General features: G+C 52.1%; 2 protein-coding genes across 8 annotated transcripts in view; one reads left to right on the forward strand and one right to left on the reverse strand.

Moving 5' to 3' along the window:
* The window catches only part of prickle1a (prickle homolog 1a), a 46,446-nt gene extending 39,171 nt beyond the window's left edge, over window positions 1-7,275 (forward strand). For both annotated transcript variants that reach the window (XM_061251894.1, XM_061251895.1), the window contains exons 4-8: window positions 185-322; window positions 1,370-1,573; window positions 2,719-2,905; window positions 3,320-4,270; window positions 5,421-7,275. In XM_061251894.1, coding sequence (XP_061107878.1) covers window positions 185-322; window positions 1,370-1,573; window positions 2,719-2,905; window positions 3,320-4,270; window positions 5,421-6,352 — 2,412 coding nt within the window. In that variant the 3' untranslated portion in view covers window positions 6,353-7,275. The remainder of the gene's footprint in view (window positions 1-184; window positions 323-1,369; window positions 1,574-2,718; window positions 2,906-3,319; window positions 4,271-5,420) is intronic.
* Window positions 7,276-7,902: 627 nt separating this feature from the next.
* Window positions 7,903-17,500, reverse strand: part of LOC133134817 (periphilin-1-like) — a 36,435-nt gene continuing 26,837 nt past the window's right edge. For 2 of the 6 annotated variants that reach the window (XM_061251260.1, XM_061251258.1), the window contains exon 11: window positions 7,905-8,892. In XM_061251260.1, coding sequence (XP_061107244.1) covers window positions 8,701-8,892 — 192 coding nt within the window. In that variant the 3' untranslated portion in view covers window positions 7,905-8,700. Of the gene's footprint in view, window positions 8,893-17,500 lie in introns of all 6 variants that reach the window. The other 4 variants (XM_061251257.1, XM_061251262.1, XM_061251261.1 and 1 more) reach the window with 3 other exon arrangements.

Consider the following 17,500-nt stretch of genomic DNA (forward strand, 5'->3'; position numbering starts at 1 on the left):
CAGTCTGCACTCTCTCAAAGGTTAAAGGACCTCTCTCCTGTAGGTGCGGTACTGCCAGGCTCTAAGTGCAGTGGTTAAAGGTTAAAGGTTAAAGGTTAAAGGACCTCTCTCCTGTAGGTGTGGTACTGCCAGTCTCTCAGTGCAGTGGTTAAAGGTTAAAGGTTAAAGGACCTCTCTCCTGTAGGTGCGGTACTGCCAGGCTCTGTCGGAGGAGGAGCAGAAGGAGCTGCAGATGTTCAGTGTTCAGAGGAAGAAGGAGGCGCTGGGCCGGGGGAGCATCAAACTGCTGCCCAGAGCGCTGATGCACACCATCTGTGAACACGTAGGTACCCCAAAACACCGCCTGTGAACACGTAGGTACCCCAAAACACCGTCTGTGAACACGTAGGTACCCCAAAACACCGCCTGTGAACACGTAGGTACCCCAAAACACCGTCTGTGAACACGTAGGTACCCCAAAACACCGTCTGTGAACACGTAGGTACCCCAAAACACCGTCTGTGAACACGTAGGTACCCCAAAACACCGTCTGTGAACACATAGGTACCCCAAAACACCGTCTGTGAACACGTAGGTACCCCAAAACACCATCTGTGAACACGTAGGTACCCCAAAACACCGTCTGTGAACACGTAGGTACCCCAAAACACTGTCTGTGAACAGACAGGTACCCCAAAACACCGTCTGTGAACACGTAGGTACCCCAAAACACAGTCTGTGAACACGTAGGTACCCCAAAACACCGTCTGTGAACACATAGGTACCCCAAAACACCGTCTGTGAACACGTAGGTACCCCAAAACACCGTCTGTGAACACGTAGGTACCCCAAAACACCGTCTGTGAACACATAGGTACCCCAAAACACCGTCTGTGAACACGTAGGTACCCCAAAACACCATCTGTGAACACGTAGGTACCCCAAAACACCGTCTGTGAACACGTAGGTACCCCAAAACACTGTCTGTGAACAGACAGGTACCCCAAAACACCGTCTGTGAACACGTAGGTACCCCAAAACACAGTCTGTGAACACGTAGGTACCCCAAAACACCGTCTGTGAACACATAGGTACCCCAAAACACCGTCTGTGAACACGTAGGTACCCCAAAACACCATCTGTGAACACGTAGGTACCCCAAAACACCGTCTGTGAACACGTAGGTACCCCAAAACACTGTCTGTGAACACATAGGTACCCCAAAACACCGTCTGTGAACACGTAGGTACCCCAAAACACCCTACCCCCAAAACACCGTCTGTGAACACATAGGTACCCCAAAACACTGTCTGTGAACACGTAGGTACCCCAAAACACCCCGGTTGCTGACTCACGCCCGCCCCCCTCCCTCTCGCCCCTCCCTCTGCAGTGCGGGGAGAACATCGGCGGCGGGGAGATGGCGGTATTTGCCTCACGGGCGGGGCCGGCGCTGTGCTGGCACCCAGCATGCTTTGCGTGCTCCACGTGCGGCGAGCTCCTGGTGGACCTGATCTACTTCTACCAGGACGGCAAGGTCCACTGCGGCCGGCACCACGCCCAGCTGCTGAAGCCCCGCTGCTCTGCCTGCGACGAGGTACAGCCCCTATTACACCTTTATAACATGTTATAGATACTTTATATCACCACTATTACACCTTTATAACATGTTATAGATACTTTATATAACCACTATTACACCTTTATATCACCACTATTACACCTTTATAACACGTTACAGATACTTTATATCACCACTATTACACCTTTATAACACGTTACAGATACTTTATATCACCACTATTACACCTTTATAACACGTTACAGACACTTTATATCACCACTATTACACCTTTATAACACGTTAGATACTTTATATCACCACTATTACACCTTTATAACACGTTACAGATACTTTATATCACCACTATTACACCTTTATAACACGTTACAGACACTTTATATCACCACTATTACACCTTTATAACACGGTACAGATACTTTATATCACCACTATTACACCTTTATAACACGTCACAGATACTTTATATCACCACTATTACACCTTATAACATGTTATAGATACTTTATATCACCACTATTACACCTTTATAACACGTTATAGATACTTTATATCACCACTATTACACCTTTATAACATGTTATAGATACTTTATATCACCACTATTACACCTTTATAACACGTTACAGATACTTTATATCACCACTATTACACCTTTATAACACGTTACAGACACTTTATATCACCACCATTACACCTTTATAACACGTTACAGATACTTTATATCACCACTATTACACCTTATAACATGTTATAGATACTTTATATCACCACTATTACACCTTTATAACAGGTTATAGATACTTTATATCACCACTATTACACCTTTATAACATGTTATAGATACTTTATATCACCACTATTACACCTTTATAACACGTTACAGATACTTTGTATCACCACTATTACACCTTTATAACATGTTATAGATACTTTATATCACCACTATTACACCTTTATAACACGTTAGATACTTTAGATAGTATCCCTATTACAACTTTATAACATGTTATAGATACTTTACATCACCACTATTACACCTTTATAACATGTTAGATACTTTAGATAGTATCCCTATTAGAAGTTTATATCATGTTAGACAGCAGAAGCCTGTTCCAGCTGAATGGGCGGGTTCTCACGGGCTCCTCTCCCGTCTGCAGATCATCTTTGCGGACGAGTGCACGGAGGCGGAGGGGCGGCACTGGCACATGAAGCACTTCTGCTGCTTCGAGTGCGAGACGGTGCTGGGGGGCCAGCGCTACATCATGAAGGACGGGCGGCCCTTCTGCTGCGGCTGCTTCGAGTCTCTGTACGCAGAGTACTGCGAGGCCTGCGGGGAGCACATCGGTGAGCCAATCACCCGCCACCTTTCACCCAGCTGACCAATCACCCGCCACCTTTCACCCAGCTGACCAATCGCCCGCCACCTTTCAACCAGCTGACCAATCACCCACCACCTTTCACCGCCAGCCAACCAATCACCCGCCACCTTTCACCACCAACCAACCAATCACCCACCTTTCACCCAGCTAACCAATCACCTGCCACCTTTCACCCAGCTAACCAATCACCCGCCACCTTTCACCCAGCTAACCAATCACCCGCCACCTTTCACCGAGCTAACCAATCACCAACCACATTTCACCGCCAGCCAACCAATCATCCGCCACCTTTCACTGCCAACTAACCAATTGTCCATCATGTTATTAGTTTTTTGTGGCTGTAACTGTAAGTCTCACGCTCTCCCCCCGCCCCCTGCAGGAGTAGACCACGCCCAGATGACGTACGACGGGCTCCACTGGCACGCCACCGAGTCGTGCTTCAGCTGCGCGCAGTGCCGCGAGTCCCTGCTGGGCTGCCCCTTCCTGCCCCGGCAGGGCCGCATCTACTGCTCCAAGGCCTGCAGCCTGGGCGAGGACGTGCAGGCGTCCGACTCGTCCGACTCCGCCTTCCAGTCGGCGCGGTCCCGCGAGTCGCGCCGCAGCGTGCGCCTGGGGAAGAGCAGCCGCTCCGCCGACCAGTGCCGCCAGTCCCTGCTGTTCTCCCCGGCCGCCAACTACGCCAAGCCGCCCGCCGCCTTCTCCGGGGGCGTCAGCGGCAACGCCGCGGGCGGGGGGGCCGACGAGGCGCTCTCCCGCAAGATGGCGCACCTGAGCTTCGGCGGCGCGGCCGACAACCAGGAGGAGCACCGCTTCTGGAAGGGCCGCGAGGAAGAGGAGGAGGAGCAGGAGGAAGAGGAGGCGCCGGCCGAGGAAGACCACGAGGAAGAGTGGGCGGAGCACGAGGACTACATGACGCAGCTGCTGCTGAAGTTCGGCGACGGCGGCGGAGCCTTCCGGAAGGTCGAGGAGACGGTGGAGGCGGGGCCCGCCGAGCTCTGGATGACGTCGTCGTCGGAGGGCGGGGTCAAGGCCAAGGCGGGACCAATCACGAGCGGTCACCGCGGGCAACAGGGCCTGGCCAGCAAGCGGTACCAGACAGACGCGTACTGGGCCCAATCGCAGGACGGCCTGGGAGACTCGGCCTACGGGAGCCATCCGGGCCCCGCCAGCAGCCGCAAGATCCAGGACCTGGAGCTGGACCACGGCCCGGCCGGCCTCCAGCCGCAGCAGTGGTACCACGACTCCCTCGAGTGCATCACCGACGAGCTCAAGCAGCCCGACCAGAGCATCCGAGACTCCATGGACTCGCTGGCACTGTCCAACATCACCGGTGAGAGGCCCCGCCTCGCTCACACACACCATCGTGCTCACACACACCACCCTGCTCACACACGCCACCGTGCTCACACACCACCCTGCTCACACACACCACCCTGCTCACACACACCACCGTGCTCACACACCACCCTGCTCACACACACCACCCTGCTCACACACCACCCTGCTCACACACACCACCCTGCTCACACACACCACCCTGCTCACACACCACCCTGCTCACACACACCACCCTGCTCACACACCACCCTGCTCACACACCACCCTGCTCACACACCATCGTGCTCACACACACCACCCTGCTCACACACACCACCCTGCTCACACACCACCCTGCTCACACACACCACCGTGCTCACACACCATCGTGCTCACACACACCACCCTGCTCACACATACCACCGTGCTCACACACACCACCGTGCTCACACACACCACCGTGCTCACACACCACCGTGCTCACACACACCACCCTGCTCACACACACCACCCTGCTCACACACCATCGTGCTCACACACACCCGAATCAATAACCTGACTGACTTCACCTTTATAAGCTACTGTGGTTTATAGTACTTTCTGAGCTGCTATACACACATGCATTACCAGGCCTGGGTCCAACAAGTGATTAAAGAACACAGGGATCTCAAACTCAAATCCCAGAGACCTGCAGCAATTAAGTCATATGTGCCATCCTTCTGACACACACCCCACCAAATAACCCTACAGACTCTACAAACTCCTGTTATATACCTACTGTGGTTTACTGTACATTTGGAGAAGTTAATATGCACCTGTGTTATCGGTGACCGGGTCAAATATGTGTTTGAAACACTGAGTCTGGGAACTCCTACAGCAGTGTCCGCTGTGTTTGTACTTCGTTTGGGCCCTGAAGAGCCTCGTTGAGCCCTCTGATTGGTTAAACAGTCACACGGCTCGCTTCCAACTGGCTAATGTCTGAAAGCAAACCACAAAAAAACCTGCAGACATTGTGGCGCTTCACGACTGGAGTTTGAGATCAGGGAAGCAGATTAACAAAGCATACTTCCAAGTGTAAAATAGGCTTTTTACAGAAGGGTACACTCACAATTGAAAGCACATTTCCCGTGTTGAATGTGCGCTCACACTGTGTGTCCCTGCAGGAGCGTCGGTGGATGAGGACGGCAAGGAGCGGTCGCTGCTGTACCTGCAGAACCTGGCCGAGCTGGAGGCAGAGGACATGGAGAAGGTCAGCAACATGGGAACGCTCAACTCCTCCATGCTCCACAGGAGCACCAACTCCCTGAAGAGCCTGACCTCCGAGCTGGAGCAGGAGGAAGAGCCAGAGGAGGAGGAAGAGGAGGAGGTGGAGCCTCTCCCTGAGGAGAAGGTGTGCCCTCCTCACGCTCCGGTCCTCCGGAGGACCCGCTCGCAGTCGCGGCCCCAGCAGGTCAAGTTCTCCGACGACGTCGTGGACAACAGTCGCTACGACGAGCTGGAGGTGCGGCAGCCGCCCATGAGCGAGCGCACGCGCCGGAGGGTGTACCGCTTCGACGAGCCCGACCCGCGCCTGGACCGGCACCAGAGACACCACCACCACCACCACCGGCGCCGGAGGAGCAGGAAGTCCCGCTCGGACAACGCCCTGCACCTGGCGCCCAAGGAGCGCGCCCACTCCTACTTCAGGGGCGAGTTCGACAGGGACCGGCCGGAGCCCTCCAAAGCCCGCCTGCCCCACGACCTCCGACCCCCCGCCTTCCTGGCCAATCAGGAGCTGTACGGGCGGCGCTACCACTCCCACGCCACCTCGGACTACGCGCTCCAGAACCCGGCCGCCGAGCGCTTCCCGGGGTTCTACGACGAGGACGACTGGTGCTCCACCTGCTCTTCATCCTCCTCTTCCTCGGAGGATGAGGAAGACGGGTTCTTCCTGGGCCAGCCCATCCCCCAGCCCCGCCCGCAGCAGAGGTTCCACTACTACACCGACGACCTCCCGACCCCGGTCTCCGCCCTCACCGCCCCCCCCGCCTACGGCCCACGGACTAAATCCAAGAAGAAGAAGGGACACCGGGGCAAGAACTGCATCATCTCATAGAGCAGCCAATCACACTCACCCCCCCCATCGGCACCCCTATATCCACTTTCGCCACATTTGACGTTGGCTTGACTGAACAGAACACATATGTGCTTTTAGCCTTTTCGACTATTGCCAACATGCAATTTCGACACTTGTCGACCCCCAAGATCTGACACGCGGTGTTTATTGGCGGGAGAGACGTTGTTCCCTGCGTGTGACATGCGTGTGACATGCGTGTTTCCGGACGTGGATTCGTACCGTCGTCCTGGACAGACGAACAAACAAACGGTCACTTCTAAACAACCTGACATTTGCCAAATGAATGTGTGCCAGTTTATCCACTTTCATAACCCAATACAATATCCTAGTTACAATAATATCAGTGTTGTGTGCATTTAATAGCAACTGCTTTATTTCCAGAAAGAAGAAAAAAAAAATATTTATAAAAGTAGCATTTAGAGACTAATGGAAAAGTTATTTAACAGTGCAAATATTAAATGTATATATTGTAAAGTTCAGATTATTAAAAAAAACTTGATATTTTTATATCCCTGAGTTTCAAAAGTTTTTTTGTTTTGTTTTGTTTTGTTTCTGATGTAAAAGGAATCACATGGAGAGACAGTGATCACACTCCAGCTCAGAAAGACCTACTTTTGTTAATCAGGGTTTTAAAAATAAAAAAGGTGACAAGCTTTGGGGGATTTTATGAGTATGATGAACTCTGACCCTTAATATCTCCAGTTATGTGCTTTTATTGCTGTTAAATCCAAAGGACCAGACCCCCTCCCTGCATAAAGCACGGCTCAGTTTTTGGTTGCAAGATGTTTTTATTTATGGGGTCACACTTATATTGTAAACAGATCACTGTAGTCTGTATAAATGTAAAGAATAAAAAACTGGAACATATGGCTATGGATGAAAATAAAAATTGTGTTACTTAAGTTTCCATTTTAGAAAAAAAGAATTATTGGGAAATAAGACATTCTTCCTCTCAAACGAGATAAAATGGAGGTGAACAGGTTCTTGCAGAACAGGAAGTGTGTTTGGGTAAGTGATGCCTTAGTGGACTATTTGGGGCAATGATATTACATTGCTCCCGGTTAGATGGATTACATTAATATTTTGATTATTCTTCACGAAACATCTCAGGACAAACAGTCATTAAGGACACAAATTTAACCTTAGCCATCAATTTTGGGGGGGGGATTTTTGGGGGGGGGTCACGTGAGTCGCCTCACAGATCTTTGGTGATGGCAACAAAGAGAGACAGTTTGTGAAAACTTTCATACAATATAGATAAATACTGTGTCACACAATAGCTCATCTTACAATATATTTGCTTATAATTAACTTTGAGAAGAAACTATTCAATTTCATGACAACTGCACTGAAAGAATGCAATAAAAACAGTCTTGTACAATGAATACAATACTTTTATTATTTACATACATTGAACTTTCGAAAGATTTGAAAACTGAGGGTAAAAACTAACAGACACTCCACATACATCCCACCCCCCCCCCTGAGTGTCCAAACTTTCCACAAAAAGAAAATACAGACACTAAAACACACTGTGTGGAAGAATATTGGATAGCAGTTTTTCAAAGTAGGGTTAAACTGAAATGGTGGGTTTGGATTACAATACATGAAAGAATAAAATGCTTTAACACTTTCTTCCTTTCACCCCCCTCCCCCCCCCGTCATACTTTGGGCCCCCACTACGCTTCTGTCTTCAACTGCAGCCCTGGAGGGCCACGGGGTCTGCTGGTCATAGTGGGGTCTGCTGGTCATAGCTGCAACTCTGCGCTTAATCAAGACAATGTGTTGCTTTTATTGACTAATGTAGGCAGTTAATTGGATAATTAACTCACGTCACCTGATGGATCTCCAGGTAGGGCTGAGAGCCCAAGCAGACGCAGTAGATCTCCAGGTCCAGGGTTGAGGAGCATGAGTAACAGACAGGTACGCTGATTCACCCTAAGCTGGAGCCTGGCAGAAGTCCTGATTCTCTGCTTCCGTATCTCACCAGGGCTCCAGGAGCAGTTTGCAGTTTGAGAGTTGTGTGTTGTGCGGGAGACACGCGGGGGACACGCGGGGAACACGTGGGGGACACGCGGGGGACACGCGGGGGACACGCGGGGGACACGCGGGGGAGAGGGTGAAGGTGGGCACGCACGGTGGAGATGAAATGAGAGACGCTTGTTGTCCAGCAGAGTGGGCGTGTAGAGCAGGTGACCTCACCGGGTCATGTGTGCGTCCGCTCCCCCGCCCAGACTGCAGGGCCAGGCTGAGGGCCACACAGGTCCCTGATCCTGCAGTGGAGCTGAGCTGGGGGTGTCGGCCCCCCGGGGCCCCGCAGGGGGCCCTCAGCCGGAGCGCTCGGGCTGCAGAACCTCGTCCAGCTCGGAGATGAAGTGCCGGAGGTCCTCCAGGCAGCGCTGCTGGATCTCCCCCAGGTTCTCCCGCAGGGGGGTCTGCAGCTGGCCCTCCAGCGCGGGGTCCTTCGCCACCAGCATCTTCACCACCATCCCGAAGGTCTCGCAGTCCTGCCGGAACACCTGGGGGGAGGGAGAGGAGCTTCAGCGTGAGTACAGGGAGGAGGGTGTAGCCTGACAAAAAAACCCACGCTGCGGTAAAGGAATAAAAAGGCAGTAAAATAAAGAGGCTTTTAAGGCTTAAACAAACAGCAGGCCACTCCCTTCAGAGGACCGTTTACCCAAACCGGGGCAGAGCACTGAGGGTTAGAACCCACTCAGATGGCCTTTTAAAGCCTTTTGGTTTTGTATCTGAAAAGCTACTAATTGACTGAAAAACAGAAGCTGGTATCAGTGGCACACAGACTGCGGTATAACAATCCCCACTGCCTCCCACCTTTCCAACACGAAACCATTCAAACTGACCGAGCCGTGTCTGTTTTTTGTTCCGGAGACAAGCGGGCTATTTTAAAACGCTGTGTGAGGCTTTAAAGTGCAGTTCTCGGCCGCGTGTTTTAGAAACCAAAGCCACCGCAACTGGACTCTGTTCTGGTTACACTGACGGCACCTCAAACAGCCGGACTGTTTCTCCAAACGGACATTTACTCTGTTTTGTCGCAGCAGGGTCAGCGATCAGAAGGGCGGGTCTGAACCCGGGAGCGTCCATGAGACCGCAGCCGGGGACTGGACTCTCCAAACACCCGGGGCACCTCCCCCACACCCTCTCTGCCACACCCCTATTCTGCACAGGGGACGGGATTTATTTAGTCTTAAGAAAATAAATAAACTTGTGTGAGTGTGTGTGTGCATGTGTGACTGTGCATGTGTGCTGGTGTGTCTGCGTGCAAGTTTTATTAAGGAAAGTTTCTGCACTGGGTCTTTTGAATGGCCTGTGTGTGTGCGCGCGTGTGTGTCTGTGTGTCTGTGTGCGTGTGTATGTGTCAGGTGTGTCCGTGTGAGGTGTGTGTGTGTGTAGGTGTGTGTGGGTGTGCGTGCATGTACGTGTGTGTGCGTGCGTGCGGGTGTGTGTGCGTGCGTGTACGTGTCTGTGTGTGCGTGTGTGTGTGTGTGTGTGCGTGCCTGTGTGCGTGCGTGCGTGCGTGCGTGCGTGTACATGTGCTGTAACCTGTTAGCGGAGAGGAGGTGCTGTAACCTGTTAGCGGAGAGGAGGTGCTGTAACCTGTTAGCGGAGCGCTAAGCTTCACGAGCAGGCCTGCGGACAGGCTGTTAAACCCCTTTATTACAGGCACACGGGCCTCTGAGTAACCGCTACACTCTGTGACATCACTGCTGAGGGCACATTGAGGTACGCACACTCTCACACAACCAGGTTTCACACATCACACTCACACACACACACACACACACTCTCACACACACACTCTCACACATCACACTCTCACTCACACTCACACTCACACTCACACTCACACAACCAGAAATCACACATCACACTCACACACACACACACACAACCAGACTTCACACAACGCACACTGACACAACCAGGTTTCACACAACGCAGTCACACAACCAGATTTTACACAACGCACACTCACACAACCAGAAATCACACAACGCACACTCACACACGACCAGATTTCACAGAAAACACACTCACACACAAAGCGCTACAGAGCGCACACAGCCCACTGCACACCGGATCATGGGCCAGGTGTCACACAATGCACTGCTCTCTCATTAGAGGTGCCCAGAACAGATCTCACGTCAGATCAGGTTTCACACTGCAGACCCAAGTGCTTTCACACTAGACTAGCTTTTCTTACATCCATGTGAAGACTGTTCTAGAAAGCATACAGACTACAGACTGGAGAAAGAGCTAATGGTCACATGCTGATGCACCTTAACCTGTGGACCTGACCACTGCACTGGTCTGGACTTTTAAAGTATGTGAGCGCGTGCGTGTGTGCGTGTGTATGTGTGCGCGTGTGTGTGTGAGTGCGTGCGTGTGTGTGTGTGCGGGCGTGAGTGTGTGAGTGCGTGCGTGCGTGTGTGCGTATGTGTGAGTGCGTGCGTGTGTATGCGTGTGAGTGTGTGTGAGTGCGTGCGTGAGTGCGTGCGTGTGTGTGTGTGCGTATGTGTGCGTGTGAGTGCGTGCATGCGTATGTGTGTGTGCGTGTGCGTATGTGTGTGTGCGTATGTGTGTGCGTGAGTGTGTGTGTGTGTATGCATGTGTGTGTGTGCGTGTGTGCGTATGCGTATGCGTGTGTGTGTGCGTGTGTGTGTGTGTAAGAAATAAGAAAAGTTATTTCTCCAGCCCAACCCCCTGCTTCAAATGAAAGAGCTCACAATCACATCTGCTCAAACAGATCAGATATGAACTGTGTGGAGTTATTTTCCTTTGAATATCATTTCTCAGCCAAGTTATATCCGCTGCATTTACAAATGATAAATTCTGAGTTCAAACAAAGCTCAGAAGGCGCTGGAGATTTAAATCCAGTTAAATTCACATCAGCCTCCTAACATCTCCCAACAGACTAAACACTGAATCAGATCTGTCCATCTCTGACCTCAATAATATTACTGCATGAGATGCGTATCGGAGCGGGTCTTACCGTCAGATATAATAAATATTACACACAGGCCAGACACGCTCATGTGCTCTTTATCACTCTGTGTCTTCAGAGGGGAAGGAGAATTTTATATCAGACGGCTGTAAAACTCTTTAAAGTGAACGTTGTTTGACGAGACGTCAGGAAAAGTCTGAAAACCACAGACGTAAGCAAAAGGTTCACCAAAAACAAAAGGCAGTTTATAAAAGATGGACCGGGTCTGGACCGGGTTTGCCCAACATGCTCATTTTCTCGTCTCCTGGCTCTCAGCTGAGAACAGGCCAGACCGCGGCCGCCTCTCAGACCGTTACGTCTCTGAGAAGGTGGAGTATACGGAGAAGGCCAAAGAAACGCAACAGGAAATGAAAACTGTGCTTCAGCCATGACAGCGTTCTCCGGCTCTTTACATTTCCCATGATGCACCAGGACAGTGGGGAGCGTGGTCATGTGGTCACAGTGGGAGGCACGTGTTGGACGGCAGCAGGAAGTGAGAAACAGGATGTGGTTTAAGAGGTTCACCCCGCTGTGGTTCTGGGACCAGAGCTTTATCCTTTAGAACCCAACCGCCAAACGCGTTCAGACCTCAGGGGTCTGCAGAGCCTCTAATGAGTTAACGGGTCTCATATGCGACTCAGGTTTGAGAGCAGCGGGGTGTTGTGGGAACTCGGAGGACCTGAACTCATTAAAGGATGAAAGATGGAACAAAAATAAATAACTTCACAACAAAGCACTTTCTGAAAGGAGAAGGAAAAGCAGGGCTCTGCTCATAAAGAGGTTATTGCTCCTCAGAATGAGATCACGCCGGCGGTTTCACCACGCTAACGTCGAGCGGCATCCATTCGCCGTGTCAGAGAGCACAGTGTTCGGTACAGTAACACTCTCAGCGGCATTAGGAGGAAAAAGGACACGTCTGTGCTGGCAAAGAGAGCGTTTCAACACTGGTTTTACACACAGGAGGACACACACATATATTACATTAAAAAATACATACATATTGCAGGAGGGAATGCAGGAGAGCCACTCGGAGTTATAGCGCTGGAGTCACCAAGGTTCATGACTGGGACACGCAAGGTCAGCGGTTTGATCCCCGGTGTCGCCACAATAAGATCCGCACAGCCGCTGGGCCCTTGAGCAATGCCCTTAACCCTGCATTGCTCCAGGGGAGGATTGTGTCCTGCTTAGTCTAATCAGTAAGTCGCTCTGGATAAGAGCGTCTGCCAAATGCCATTAATGTAATGTAATGTAACGTAATGTGACATGTCAGAGGCTGACCAGCTTCAGGAAAGAGAGCGAGAGAGAGAAAGCCATGAAACACGGAGGCTACGCCCTGAGGGGGGCGAGGGCTCAGATGGGGGTGGCAGGTTTAAGATGGGGGGGCAGGCAGGTTTAAGATGGGGGGGCAGGCAGGTTAAAGATGGGGGCGCAGGTTAAAGATGGGGGGGCAGGCAGGTTTAAGATGGGGGCGCAGGCAGGTTAAAGATGGGGGCGCAGGTTAAAGATGGGGGGGCAGGCAGGTTTAAGATGGGGGGTGGCAGGTTTAAGATGGGGGGGCAGGCAGGTTAAAGATGGGGGGGCAGGCAGGTTAAAGATGGGGGGGCAGGCAGGTTAAAGATGGGAGGGCAGGCAGGTTTAAGATGGGGGGGCAGGGCAGGTTTAAGATGGGGGGGCAGGCAGGTTTAAGATGGGGGGGCAGGCAGGTTTAAGATGTGGGGAAGTTGAGTGTCTCTGCAGACCCAAACGCACGGTCGCGCATAATGACAGCCTGTTACAGCCGACCCGGAGGGCTGGCTGTATGTGTGGGCCCCAGATCCCCCCCGTACACAAAAACACGAGTCCCGCCCTGGCCCCCCGAGATCGCTAACCCCCCCGCGCCCCTCCCTCCCGCTACGAGATGAAGACGGATAAGGCCAGCCTCCTCTCCGGAAATGAACCCCACCTCTCTGCCCTCAACTACAATGTAAACGCTTTCTGTTCTGAAGGTCAGGTCTCGAGTGAAAGGACTGGATTAGAGTTTCTTTAGACAAATATTGTCCTTCCTCTTCATAATGGGCCTACTTTGCTGTACTGCACGTGTGTGAGTGTGTGTGTGTGTGTGTGAGTGTGTGTGTGTGTGTGTGTGTGTGTGAGTGAGTGAGTGTGTGAGTGAGTGTGTGAGTGAGTGAGTGAGTGAGTGAGTGAGTGAGTGAGTGTGTGAGTGAGTGAGTGAGTGAGTGAGTGAGTGAGTGAGTGAGTACTGTAGGTGTGTGTGTGTGCTTGTGTGTGTGCTTGTGTGTGTGCTTGTGTGTGTGCTTGTGTGTGTGCTTGTGTGTGTGTTTGTGAGTGCGCTTGTGAGTGTGCTTGTGTGTGTGCTTGTGTGTGTGCTTGTGTGTGTGCTTGTGTGTGTGAGTACTGTAGGTGTGTGTGTGTGCGCTTGTGTGTGTGCTTGTGTGTGTGCTTGTGTGTGTGCTTGTGTGTGTGCTTGTGTGTGAGAGTGAGTGAGTGAGTGAGTGAGTGAGTGAGTGAGTGAGTGAGTGAGTGAGTGAGTGAGTGAGTGAGTGAGTGTGAGTACTGTAGGTGTGAGTGTGTGCTTGTGAGTGTGCTTGTGTGTGGGGGGAGGGTTGAGGGTTAGGGTGGGGTGTAATTGGTTGCAGGTTTTTGGAAGGCGACCCCACAGAGCAGTGCTGGAGGCAGATAAACATCACGCCTGGCTGAGAGTCAACAACAAACCAGCAGCTCATAAACCTGAGGAGTTCTGAGACCTTTTACACACGCACACACACACACACACACACACACACACACACACAGGGAGGTCTTGGTGGCGACAGGAAGTCGCCCCCAGAGGGGCGGGGCCTACAGCCCAGGAGGCACTTCCTGCAGCACAGGAACAGGAAGGGCGTGTCTGACCCAGGAGAGCTCCTGGCTCCGGGCTGCATCTGCAGCGGCACAGTCTGCTCAACACCAGGGCGCACCAACACCACTGACCCAGAGTCTCCTCAACACCACTGACCCACAGAGTCTGCTCAACACCACTGACCCACAGAGTCTCCTCAACACCACTGACCCACAGAGTCTCCTCAACACCACTGACCCACAGAGTCTCCTCAACACCACTGACCCACAGAGCCTGCTCAACACCACTGACCCACAGAGTCTGCTCAACACCACTGACCCACAGAGTCTGCTCAACACCACTGACCCAGAGTCTGCTCAACACCACTGACCCACAGAGTCTGCTCAACACCACTGACCCACAGAGTCTGCTCAACACCACTGACCCACAGAGTCTGCTCAACACCACTGACCCACAGAGTCTGCTCAACACCACTGACCCACAGAGTCTGCTCAACACCACTGACCCACAGAGTCTGCTCAACACCACTGACCCACAGAGTCTCCTCAACACCACTGACCCACAGAGTCTGCTCAACACCACTGACCCACAGAGTCTCCTCAACACCAGGGCGCACCAACACCACTGACCCAGAGTCTGCTCAACACCACTGACCCACAGAGTCTGCTCAACACCACTGACCCACAGAGTCTGCTCAACACCACTGACCCACAGAGTCTCCTCAACACCAGGGCGCACCAACACCACTGACCCAGAGTCTGCTCAACACCACTGACCCACAGAGTCTCCTCAACACCAGGGCGCACCAACACCACTGACCCAGAGTCTGCTCAACACCACTGACCCACAGAGTCTCCTCAACACCAGGGCGCACCAACACCACTGACCCAGAGTCTGCTCAACACCACTGACCCACAGAGTCTCCTCAACACCAGGGCGCACCAACACCACTGACCCACAGAGTCTGCTCAACACCAGGGCGCACCAACACCACTGACCCACAGAGTCTGCTCAACACCAGGGCGCACCAACACCACTGACCCAGAGTCTCCTCCACAGACTGTGTTATAGTAAGCCCTTAGATGGCATGGCTGCTTCATGAGAGGGACGTGTGTGTAATTATCTGCAGGGCTGCTGTAAATGAGGTGACATGAACAGGAGTTGCTAAGAGTGGAGCAGAAGCCTGGTTCTCACTGCTGAGTGGAGGTTTGGGTTCAGACCTAAATGAGGGATAAACTCACACAAAGCCTTACTGTTCTGCTGCCCAAACTAAGACGGAGAAAACAGCCAATTCCTATAACAAACAGCAGCAAAATAATGACAAGGTCTTAAAAGTGAAGTACCTCATACTTTCTGATACACTTACAGTACGGGAATACAACCTAATTAAGAGAGAATACCAGTAGCCATCTGGGATCTGAACTGTCTGCTGTGAAGGGGCCAAAAAGAGCCTGCCCCAGACTCTCAGAGATCTGCCCCAGACTCTCAGAGACCTGCCCCAGACTCTCAGAGACCTGCCCCAGACTCTCAGAGACCTGCCCCAGACTCACAGAGACCTGCCCCAGACTCTCAGAGACCTGCCCCAGACTCTCAGAGACCTGCCCCAGACTCTCAGAGACCTGCCCCAGACTCTCAGAGGCCTGCCCCAGACTCAGAGACCTGCCCCAGACTCTCAGAGACCTGCCCCAGACTCTCAGAGACCTGCCCCAGACTCTCAGAGACCTGCCCCAGACTCTCAGAGACCTGCCCCAGACTCTGAGACCTGCCCCAGACTCTCAGAGACCTGCCCCAGACTCTCAGAGACCTGCCCCAGACTCTCAGAGACCTGCCCCAGACTCTCAGAGCCGGGTGTGGATGCAGAGTGAACAGCCTCCATAACAGAACGAGCCGTCTGGGTGAGAGCTGGTCATCTAAAACCAGTAACTCCAACCCCAACCCCAACCCCAACCCCAACCCCAACCCCAACCCCAACCCCAACCCCAACCCCAACTCCAACTCCAACTCCAACTCCAACCCCAACCCCAACCTCAACCCCAACCCCAACCCCAACTGAAACTCAAACAAACTCAAACTGAAACTCAATCTCAAACTGCTCCAGATTCTCTGAGCGAGACAAACTGTTATTCCACGGCTCATTATGCACAGCCAAACTCCTGACAAACGCTAATTCTGCCAGGGAAGACCAGCAATTATTCAAACAGGTTTATTTACCATCAGTCACACTGACACTCTGATAGCTGCTCAATCCACCAGGTTCTGCTTCGCCGCCCCTCCAGATGTGGCAGTGGCAGTTTGTGTCCCTGTCTGTACCAGCTTAACGCCTGGAGCTCTGGGGTTGTATTAAGATGTCGTACCAGTTAAATGTGTGATTCGCTTTTTCCAATCGGACAGTTACAGTGCGGTTTTCTGACGAAGGCGTTTTCCAGATGCTGCAATGGCCATTAAATTATTACACCCAATATCATCTTAAATTATACAAGCAGTAAAAACAAACCATTTTAAACATACACATGGATTTTGCAACAAGAGGTAGATGTATTATTGGCATTTTGTGAAATAATTTTCCAGCACATTTCCATACGCATGAGTGAAAGTAAAGGGATGTTTTCCAGCGGTCAGGCTGAGTTTCCTGTTCCTCTCTGATGGGCGTTATTTACAGTAGGGCAGGGTTATGCAACCAAAAGGAAGCAACAGGAGGAAGTGGGGCAGGAGGGAGAGAGTGGATAACCTTTAGCACCGCGCAGACACGGCCCTGAATCACGGCTGGAGTTCACACAACGCCGAGCTGAAGAGCAGACGCACGGTCCAGCGTCCTGACGGCTTTCAGAGGGGCCGGGGGGACGGGGGGGAAGGGGGGGCGGGGGGGCAGGGGGGCAGGGGGGCAGGCCCGGGTCTGAGGTACAGAACTCTTCAGAGTCGGCAGCTGCTCAGCCTATCCAGAAGCAGCCAGAGGTCACAGAGCAGCAGCCAATCAACAATCAGCACAGACTGCCTTACAGGGAACCTGCTTTCTGATTGGTTAGCCCACGGTCCACAAACGATACAAGCCCCAAGTTCTTATCCATGAGGTCAATCCTAGCACCTGGAACTCCACTCCCCTCTACGGTTGTCTGCGCACTTGTCCCTGGTGATGATTTGCACTTGCACTATTGTATGTCATTCTGCGTCTGCCAAATGCCTGAAATGTAATGTTCAGTATTGAAGCCCAACACCAGCAGGAGACCACGTTCAGTACTGAAGCCCAACACCAGCAGGAGACCATGTTCAGTAATGAAGCCCAACACCA

The sequence above is a fragment of the Conger conger genome, chromosome 8 (assembly GCF_963514075.1).
Source record: "Conger conger chromosome 8, fConCon1.1, whole genome shotgun sequence".
In the NCBI taxonomy this organism is placed as follows: Eukaryota; Metazoa; Chordata; class Actinopteri; order Anguilliformes; family Congridae; genus Conger; species Conger conger.